Source organism: Myotis lucifugus, unplaced genomic scaffold, assembly GCF_000147115.1.
Source record: "Myotis lucifugus unplaced genomic scaffold, Myoluc2.0 scaffold_1, whole genome shotgun sequence".
In the NCBI taxonomy this organism is placed as follows: Eukaryota; Metazoa; Chordata; class Mammalia; order Chiroptera; family Vespertilionidae; genus Myotis; species Myotis lucifugus.
In genome coordinates, this window is record NW_005871049.1 from 6,104,599 (window position 1) to 6,115,413 (window position 10,815).

The window sequence follows — 10,815 nt, forward strand, 5'->3', positions numbered from 1 at the left end:
CAAAGGAAACCAGGCCTTAACCAGTTACACAGGAGCTCCTTGAAGCCCGAATGTTCCATGGCGATGACTGCTGGAAAGAAGAAAGAAAGGGGATTTACTGAACGCCCTCCCCCAGACCCCCACAATAAGGACAGGTCCTTGGAGTGAGTGGCAAACAGTATCTAGAGACCAGAGGGCTGGGGCTGTGTGCTGTGTCCCCTTTAATCTGACGCTTCCTGTCAGAGCCTGCCAGCTGCCAGGCCACCTCCCATTTCCTTTTTATGACTTGTTAAATAAGCAATATGTGGCGGCAGAGGCTATGCAGGCAGTGACAGACCCCCAGTTAGGTCAGACTCAGGCCAGCAGGGAGGGGGGCAGTAAGGCATCAGCCGGTAGGGGTGCAGTTAGGGGTGATCAGACCAGCACGCAGAGGCAGTGAGGGGCATCAGGCCAGCGGGGGGCGCCAGTTAGGGGTGACCAGGCAGGCAGGCAGGTGAGCAGTTAGGAGCCAGCGGTCCAGGATTGTGAGAGGGATATCTGACTGCTAGTTTAGGCCTGATCCCGGACCGTCAGTTGGACATCCCCCAAGGGGTCCCATATTAGGGTGCAGGCTGGGCTGAGGGGAACCCCCCCCCCATGCACAAATTTAATGCACGAGGCCTCTAGTCTATAATAATAAAAGCATACTATGCTAATTAGACCAGATGACCTTCCAGATGAAGCCGGGGCTGCGAGGGAAGCCCAGGTCCTTGGTGCCAGAGAGAAGCCAATGCCGGCAGTTGGGGGAAGGAAGGCGTACTCTTGACGAATTTCGTGCATTGGGCCTCTAGTGAGAATTATAAATGTGCAAAAGAGTAGAACAGAATTAGAGAATCTTATGTTCCAAATCTATTCTATAATGATGATTTACTGTTTAATCTGTAAAGATCCCTACTTTAAGGCACACTAAGCACATACACTTACACAGTACACATATAATGATAGCTGCCTTTCAATTGTGTTTTTATATGAAAGCAGTGATTTTTTTTTACAATATCCTGTGTTTCATACTTAAGCCAGGTATGTGTAGAAAAGAAAAATGGATAACCTATATTTACTTTGAGAGCCTCATTTATTAATGATCAGTGAATGAATATAAATGATACTGTGATCTAGGAGCCATTATGTATTGGTATAATAATATAAATCTAGGAATATTTAAAGGTATGGTAAAATATAGTTTTCTTATTTTTTAAGGAACAAAGATACATAAAACAGAAGCTTTAATTCATGTGATTGAAAAGACTGGAAAATCTTACACCTTAAAAGGTGAAAGTGAAGTTAATAGCTTGAAAGAGAAAATAAAAGTATATATGGACCATGCTAATGAGGTATGTACCTACTTACAGGTTTTTCATACCAATTAACTGATCACAAATGACAGTTGAAGTAATGACGAAAGCACTCTTCTTTTGAAACAGGGCCATCGTATTTGTTTAGCACTGGAATCCATAATTTCAGAAGAGGAAAAGAAAAGTGGAAGTGCTCCCTTTTTCCCAATAATTATAGGAAGGTAAATGTTTGAAAATTTAAAAAGTATGGCTAAAATGTATAGGAAATGTTTTTTTAAAAGTTTGGTGATTACATTATGAACATTCTTTACCTTTCTATAAATTGTAAACTTTAAGGGACTATGCTTGGTCATTTCTTTCTCCTTCAGAAAACCTAGTAGTACTAGCTCACCTCAGGGCTTGTCACCTCCTCCTATGGATCCAAACTACCTGATGAGTAAAATGATCATAAATAGTGCTGCTTCTCCGGAACAGGCACCAGCACTTAATCCTTCTGTAAGTATGTTTATGTCACTTTTGTATCTAAAGTCCTTCAATGATTGCCTGATGCCCTTGATGTAAAATTAAAGCTGCTTATTATCACCTTCTGTACACACTTTACGTATATTAATACCTACCTACTTTTCTAGCCTCACACCGAGCTACTTTACCCTACACTTGCTGGGCCTGAGCCTCAGAAGCCTTCTTTTAGTTCTTTGAATAAGTCAAACTCTCAGGGCTTTTTCACATGCTGTTCACGTGACCGGGAAATCTTTTCCCCGACCCCTCAAAGGGTAATTCTTTCTCATCCATCAGTTCTCAGTTTAAATCTTACCTCAAATAGGCCTAACCTTCTGAGAAAATATATTAAATTAGAGATTGTTTTTTATTTGTACCTGTAAAGTCCCATTAACTACCTTTATATCCACGATAGGCTTATCGTTAAATAAGCTTACTGTATTTTTACTCAATGAACTATTATGCCAATGAAGACAATGTAGTATAAAATACAACAGTGAAGAAATACATGTTTATATACATACATGTATGTACATACACACATATATACATACATACTATAATTGCAACTGTGAAAAATACCTTGGGATAAAAGAAATCTACCAAAATGAAAACAGCAATTGTGTGATTTTTTTTTCTGAGTTTTCTAATTTTTCATAATGTGGTCATTCTTTAATTTTTAATTTTTGTTCTTAAGAAAACTTATTCTAAGCTAATGAAAAAAACAATAATTTTCTACTTTTACTGAAGTTGGCTTATAAAAATGGGAAGGCATAATATCCTTCTGTCTTGTACTGTTTATAGATGGTTACAGATGAAGGACTTGGCGGTACTGTTGCAGCTTCTGGAACAAACATCCCTTCTAGTAGTCTAAAAGATTGTTTTCCTAAATCAGCACAGCCTTTGAAATCTGTTTTTGTGAAAAATGTTGGTTGGCCTACACAGGTGAGAAATTTTAGAAAAATGAATTTTCTTAGTATGTTTGGTTTCCATAGTGATTAGACAGTTACCCCCAAATATAAATTATTTTAAAGGTTTCTCTTTGCAAGAAAGTTTTTACACCTTATTTTGCATTGGTTGAATCATTTTAAAAAAATGAATTTTTTTCACTTGTGTACAGTTGGAAAATTAGATATTGTTGATAACAAATTGCTTACTAGGACATGGGTGGCCTATTTTTGCCCTTGTTTTTTAAAGTACAGGTCATGATAATGGCTAATTGTTAGGAGTTTAGAATGATGTCCAGGGCATTTTAAATTTTAGAAACTTTGTAATCTGTATTACTACAGTAACATTTATTTGGCCACAAGGGACTTCTTTAAAAAATATATTTTATTGATTTTTACAGAGAGGAAGGGAGAGGGATAAAGAGTTAGAAACATTGATGAGAGAGAAACATTGATCAGTTGCCTCCTGCACACATCCTACTGGGAATGTGCCCACAACCAAGGTACATGCCCTTGACCAGAATCGAACCTGGGACCTTTCAGTCCGCAGGCCGACGCTCTATCCACTGAGCCAAACCAGTCAGGGCCACAAGGGATTTTTGCATTTGAAAGTTAAATCCACATTGTGTTTCAAGCTTATAGAATTTTATGTAGGTGTGCAAGTATATGTGTGTATCATCTGAAAGCTTGAAGCTTGGAGATTTTTGAGGATAGCACATGTAATTTTCATTTAACCGTAAAGTAAAATGCAGCCTAGGCCTTTATGGGGGTAGGAAATTAAAGAAAGGGGACTCAATATTTGTTGAGTACCTGAGATGTGGTACCATGTTTTTCACATATATTGTCTCATTATTTCTCCCAATAAAACCTAGCATTGGTGTTATCTCCTTAAGTGTGGCTTATAATGATTGATTGGCTTGCACTGTCCTACTTAGTTGGCAGTCTGGATTTAAACCCAGCTCTCTGATTCCAGAGTCCATGCCACTCTATTTGGAGTGGGACATCATAAATATCAGTGGCTAAAGGGAAAGGTTTCAAACTTAAGATATTAGGTTCTCAGGCAGAAGAGAAATTCGTGTGGCCTACAGACAAAGAATAGAAAGAAATTCTAATTTTAAAAAGTGCTGCTTTTGTTATTTCCTAAATCTATACTTGGTTAGAAATACTATTTAAAAAATACTATTGGAAAACAACAATAAAAACTACTCTGATATACTACTGGAAACAGGATTCATTTACAATAATTTTAATATTTTAATACCCTAACTATTAAAGGAATAGTCTGAAAAAGACATGCATTTTCTCAATGCTATTATTATCACAGCTCCTAAGAGGTTTGTTGTTTTTTTAAACTATGTAAAACCTGATAAACATGAGTACCTTTTAAGAACCTCAGACCCTCTACTCTTATAGTAATTTCTAACACTTCATTATTTTTCTAGTTAACTAGTGGAGCTGTGTGGGTTCAGTTTAATGATGGGTCCCAGCTGGTCGTGCAGGCAGGAGTATCTTCTATCAGTTACACATCACCGGACGGTCAGACAACTAGGTAAGTTCTTAAAACACTGGTTGAGATTCAGTTCTTTGCTATAAATTTTCCCTATACATTGAAATAAGTGATTTAGTAAAGTTACTGTTTTCATTTTGACAATGTTTCTATTATTTAAACTATTAATTATTAGGAGTTCATATTGTCTTTTGTTTGTTTTAATTTCAGAGAGGAAGAGAGAGAGAGGGAAACATCAATGATGAGAATCATTGATTGGCTGCCTCCTCCTGCACACCCTGCAACCTAAGCATGTGCCCTGACCATGATTTCCTGGTTCAAGGTCTATGCTCTACCACTGAGCACACCAGCCAGGTCCTATAGTCTTTTTAATGCATATTTTATGATTCTCTGCATGATTGTAGGGTAAATGGTATGGATAATCCACTGCAAGTGATTAGATTCTTTGTAGACTTACTCCATAGCCTAACTACTTTTGCCCTTTTCAGAAATAAAAGACTTCTAAGTGTAAGTAATATACCTAAACAGTTTACATCACAAAACATAAAAGCTAGCTAAGGCTCTAGCTGGTTTGGCTCAGTGGATAGAGCATCGGTCTGTGGACTGAAGGGTCCAGGGTTCAATTCCAGTCAAGGGCACATGCCCTAGTTGCCAGCTTGGTCCCCAGTATGGGGCATGCAGGAGGCAGCTGATCAATGATTCAATGATTCTTTCTCATCATTGATGTTTCTATTTCCCTCTCTCCTCCTCTCTGAAATCATTAAAAATATTTTTTAAAAAAATAAAACATAGAAGCTAGAAATATTTTTTAAGAGTTAACCAGATTTTTTTCTCAAATGAAAGGCTATATTGTCTTATCTAATGTAAAGTAATTAATGATTGGAACACATTTTTAATTTATATGTTCATTCTGCATGAAAATGTGTGGCAGACACCATGCTAAAAATGAGGGATCTTGCAATAGCAAGAGTAAGCAATATTTTGGTTTCCATATTTCAAACCATAAGTTACTAAAAAGAGGTAGGGTTGATGATGATGCCAATACCAACATGATACTTTATGAGAAGTGTTTATTGTAAAGGAATTACTTGAGACAAATATAATTTGTGGATATCTATCAATTGCTTTTTTAAAAAATGTGTACATGTGCAGTGCTGTCATTTAAAGAACTACACATGAAGTTAGAGGCTTTGTTTAACAAGCTCTTTCAATTGCTCCAGAAAGTGGATGGATGCAGATATAAAATGGGTAAAATTCATGTTTCAGATGATAAAAGTTCAGATTTATTTGATATAGTCATTTGGAAATTATTAACATTTAAATAGAAATGTAGTCATATGTGTTTAGCTTAGTATTTTCCTTTGATTAGGACCTGCAATCTAATAAGGAATCCAGATCTTCAGGTTGCTTTAGAAATTATAAAGCCAGTTGAAGTGTTTTGGTCTAATTTTATTTTTATTATTTAAATACATTTTGAGATCGGTCTATTTAGAAAGGAAGCAAATTTGGTATGCTTAACTTGATTAGGTATCTACTTTAATAAATAATTTTGTATAATTTTTCTGAGATACCTCTGTCAATTGAAGAATCACTAAAAAATATAAATTTTGGTACTCATATGAACCAAGTAATTAAGTAATATTTTTGTCTTTTTTTTTCACTTAGATATGGAGAAAATGAAAAATTACCAGAATACATCAAACAGAAATTACAGTGTCTTTCTTCCATCCTTTTGATGTTCTCTAATCCAACTCATAGTTTTCACTGATTAAAGCTCCTTTTAGATATATAAGCTTAATAAATAATGTTTTTGTTGGCTTTCAAGGAAAGTGACTTTCTCTTATTTAAAATAACTTCTTCAGAAAGCCTTTCTATAGAAGAGAATTTTAATCTATACCATAATGGATGTATCCTAATAAGAGAACAAAACAGAATGCAACTTAAATCATTTATAAAATATAGTGGTCATAGATTAAAATAGGACACCTAACAATCTCTTAAAAGCAAAAATATAAATGGTGTGTGGTATGTTTGTGTTCTTGTTGTTTTCCCTACTTCTCAGACATAATGAATCATGGAAAAAACATGCTGGAGTTTTTAAATTTTTGAACATGTAAATAATATGTATTTATGTTATAAGGAACATATGTAAACATGTATATTTGTTTTATATTTATTTTTGTAGCACCAGTTTCTGATGAAGCATTTCAACCAATGCATTTTATATTAAAAACAAAACAAAACAAATAAATACAGTGATAAGTTACTTTATTCTTTGATTTATTTAACTGAATACTTACTATAAAATGAAGCTACTAGTAAACTTGTTTTTAAGTTTTGGTGCCTGTTCGTTTAGGAGGAGCCAATTAAATTTTTAAAATTACTTTTGCAAATGGTAAACACATTGTTTCCCTATGCTTATTTGAAAATATGTGTATATTGTAATGATAAACAGTTTGACACTGAAGAACTTAATGCAGTTAACATGATGGAATGGAATGCCTAATAGTGGGACAATCATCCCTAATGAAATACTCAAAATGAGAATAGAATGAAACTACTTAAATATGATATAGACTGTTTATCCTAATGTTTTCTGCTGAATTATATACTCAAAGATATACTGGAGCCAATTCCTTTAAGTAGACAGGAATGCCCAATGTAACAATTATTCAACAATGTTTTTGAGGTTTTTGTTTCAAAAGATATGAATGATTCACAATGGAAAGCCATATAGTAATTCCAAAGGATATATGCTCAGCCACATTTAGAGTTAGAGAAATGCAAATATTTCCTTTTATCAGAGATTGGTGAAAAATAGTAAATGAGCAGGGCATTCTCAGATGTTGATTAGAGTATAAATGATAATCTAATATATATTTGGCAATATCTATTAAAATTAACACATTATAATACATTGGTAATCCAACTTTGAGGAAGAAAATAATGTAAGGAAAAAATACCAGAAATAAAAGAGTTTCCCTCTTAAAAATGAAAATAATTAAAAGAATTCCTAGCTACTTGTATGCATACATATAAGCATAACTAATGGACATAAGACACTGGGGGGTAAGGGAGGGCGGGGGGTGGGGGAAGGACACATATGTAATACCCTTTGTAATACTTATTATAATATTTTTTTAAAAAAGAATAAAAAAATAAAATAAAATAAAAATAAAAAAAATAAATTAATTAAAAAAAAAAAGAATTCCTAGCTAAGTTTTGCTTTGACAAAATTTAACTAGGTATACTTTTTATAATCTCTTTTGGTCTTAATGTGTCTTTATGTTTCAGGTATTTCTCTTATGCTAGTATATAACACTAGAGGCCCAGTGCACGAATTCATGTACCAGTGGATCCCTTGGCCTGGCCTGTGGAGATCAGGCTGCAGCCGGCTCTCTGACATCCCCCAAGAGGTCCCAGATTGTGAGAGGGCAGTTCTCGAGTTACGCACCCCGGAAGCAGGCTCCCTCCTCTCTGGTTCCAGGTGCGTCACCTGAGAACCGCAGCTGCCAAGTCACCGCAGCTTGGCAGCTCCTGCGTTGAGTGTCTGCCCCAGGTTGGTCAATGCGCATCATAGCTACTGGTCAGACAGTCACTTGGGCTTTTATATACATAGACTAGAGGCCCGGTGCATGAAATTTGCACTGGGGGTGGTGTCCCTCAGCCCAGCCTGCACCCTCTTCAATCTGGGACCCCTTGGGGGATGTCTAACTGCCAGTCCCACTGTGGGATTGGGCCTAAACCGGCAGTCGGACATCCCTCTCACAATCTGGGACTGCTGGTTCCCAACCACTCGCCTGCCTGCCTGATTGCCCCTAACAGCTTCTGCCTGCCTGCATGATCACCCCCTAGCCACTCCCCTGCCAGCCTGATTGATGCCTAACTGCTCCCCTACTGGCCCGATCGCCCCCAACTGCCCTACCCTGCCAGCTCGGTTGCCCCCAACTGCCTCCCCTGCTGGCCCGGTTGCCCCCAACACCCTCCCCTGTAGGCCTGGTCACCCCCAACTGCCCTCCCCTGCTGGCCTGATTGCCCACAACTGCCCTCCCCTGCCAGCCATCTTGTGGTCGCCATCTTGTGACCACATGGAAGTGGCCATCTTTGATCACATGAGCGTGGCCATCTTGTGTGAGGGCATGATAGTCAATTTGCATATTACCTTTTTATTATATAGGACATACTTGAATTTTGTTTCTTAATTCAATCTAATAACCTCTAGTTTGTTTACCTTTTTTGTCATTTCTGATTTATTTTACTGTCATTACAGTTCTATTAGATTGATGTCTGTTGTTATTTCACCTCTTTCACTTCTGATTTTGTTTATTTGGGTCCTCTCTCTTTGCTTCTTGGTGAGCCTGGCTAGAGGTTCATTCATCTTGTTTATCCTTTCAAAGAACCAGCTCTTGGTTTCATTGATCTTTTGTATTGTTTTTTTGGTCTCTATGTCATTTATTTCTGCTCTGATCTTTATTGTCTCCTTCCTTCTGCTCACTCTGGGCTTTTCTTGTTGCGCTCTTTCTAACTCTTTGGGTTGTAGAGTTAGATAATTTATTCTTATTTTTTGAGGTAAGCCTGTAGAGCTATAAACTTCCCTCTCAGGACTGCTTTCACTTTGGATTGTTGTGTTTTCATTGTCATTCATTTCCAGGATGTTTTTAATTTCTTTGGTCACTTTGGTAACCCAATCATTGTTTAATAGCATGCTATTCAGCTTCCAAGTGTTTGAATTTTTTTGTTTTTATGGTAGTTTATTTCTAATATTATGCCATTGTGGTCTGAGAAGATGCTTGATATGATTTCAATCTTCTTGAATTTGGAGAGACTTTGCCTGTGACCCAGTATGTGGTCTATCTTTGAAAATGTTCCATGTGCACTTGAGAATAATGTATATTCTGTGGCTTTGGAGTGAAATGTTTTGAAGATGTCAATTAAGTCCATCTGATCTAGTGAGTCATTTAGGATTGCTGTTTCTTTGCTGATTTTTTGTCTAGAGGATTTATCCAGTGATGTCAGTGGGATATTAAAGTCCCCTACTATGATTGTATTGTTGTTGATCTCTCCGTTGATATCTTCCAGTTTATGTATTTGGGTGCTCCTGCATTGGGTGCATATATGTTTACCAGGGTTATATCCTCTTGTACCGATCCCTTTAGTATTATGAAGTGGCCTTATCTCTTATTATGGCCTTCACTTTGAGGTCTATTTTGTCATATATAAGTATTGCTACCCCAGCTTTTTTTTTCCTCCATTTGCCTGAAAGATATTTTTCCATCCCTTCATTTTCTGTCTGTGTGAGACTCTTGTTCCGAGGTGGGTTTCCTATAGACAGCATATATATGGGTTATGTTTTCTTATCCATTCAGCCACTTGATGTCTTTTGATTGGAGCATTTAGTCCATTTACATTTATAGTTATCATTGATAGGTACTTGTTTGTAGCCATTTTTATTTTTTGTGCCTGTGTTCCTTCTTCCCTTTTCATTTCTTCTTTTTAAGCCTGTCCCTTTAGCATTTCTTGCATTGCTGGCTTGGTAGTAATAAACTCCCTTAGCCTTTTTTATCTGTGAAGCTCCTTATTTCCCCTTGAATTTTGAATGATAGCCTTGCTGGATAGAGTATTCTTGGATTCAGTCCCTTGCTTTGCATCACTTTGTAAACTTCCTTCTATCCCTTTCTGGCCTGATGTGTTTCTGTTTAGAAAATCATTTGATAATCTAATGGGAGATCCCTTGTACTATCTTTCTGTCTGTCTCTTGCAGCCTTTAAGATTCTCTCTTTGTCCGGTACATTTGCCATCATAATTACGATGTGTTTTGGTATGGGTATTTTTGGGTTCATCTTGTTTGGGACTCCCTGTGCTTCCTCATTCATTTTTACCTTGAAGTTGTCTCATTCATTGATGATTGTTGCCCAAAGCTATTATTTCACTAGAGGTTGCTTAATGAAGATTTGTCTAATTCTGTTATTCCATTTGTATTTATTAGCTTGGATTATTCTACAGAAAAAAACTTTACCTCATCATTATTTGATTACCTGATGAAGTTTGGGTATAGGAAAGGCAGAATAGATTCTTACTGATTTCAGAGAGGAAGGGAGAAGGAGAGATAGAAACATTAATGGTGAGAGTGAATCATTGGTCAGCTACCTCCTGCACCCCTCCTACTGGGGATCGAGCCTACAACCTGGGCATGTGCCCTGACCAGGAAACAAACGGCAACATCCTGGTTCATGGGTTGACACTCAACCACTGAGCCACACTGACCAGGCTACTTTAGTTTTCAGATTAAAAACAAAAGCCGTAGCAACCTCCAAAGGTGACCTATGAATTTATTTTGGGGGTCATTAAGAACTCAGGTTTTCACTTATTTAATATGTTTAAATCCATGGCAGATATTATTTTCAATATATCAATTTTTGGCAAGCAGGAGTCCCTTTATCTGATCCTTGTATCCTTTTCGTGAGCTCTAGGCTTTGATAGCTCCCTTACTTTCTGGCACTTGCTGTCTCAGGCTCTTCTTGTTTCACATCTGGGATCAGCCATTTCTACAAGG

General features: G+C 37.0%; 1 protein-coding gene across 2 annotated transcripts in view; it reads left to right on the top strand.

The window, feature by feature from the left end:
• Positions 1-6,528, top strand: part of PLK4 (polo like kinase 4) — a 21,420-nt gene extending 14,892 nt beyond the window's left edge. For both annotated transcript variants that reach the window (XM_006081669.3, XM_023754203.1), the window contains 6 exons: positions 1,216-1,349; positions 1,440-1,531; positions 1,679-1,805; positions 2,613-2,753; positions 4,198-4,304; positions 5,928-6,528. In XM_006081669.3, the coding sequence (XP_006081731.1) occupies positions 1,216-1,349; positions 1,440-1,531; positions 1,679-1,805; positions 2,613-2,753; positions 4,198-4,304; positions 5,928-6,030 (704 nt within the window). In that variant the 3' untranslated portion in view covers positions 6,031-6,528. The remainder of the gene's footprint in view (positions 1-1,215; positions 1,350-1,439; positions 1,532-1,678; positions 1,806-2,612; positions 2,754-4,197; positions 4,305-5,927) is intronic.
• The last annotated feature ends 4,287 nt before the right edge of the window (positions 6,529-10,815 follow it).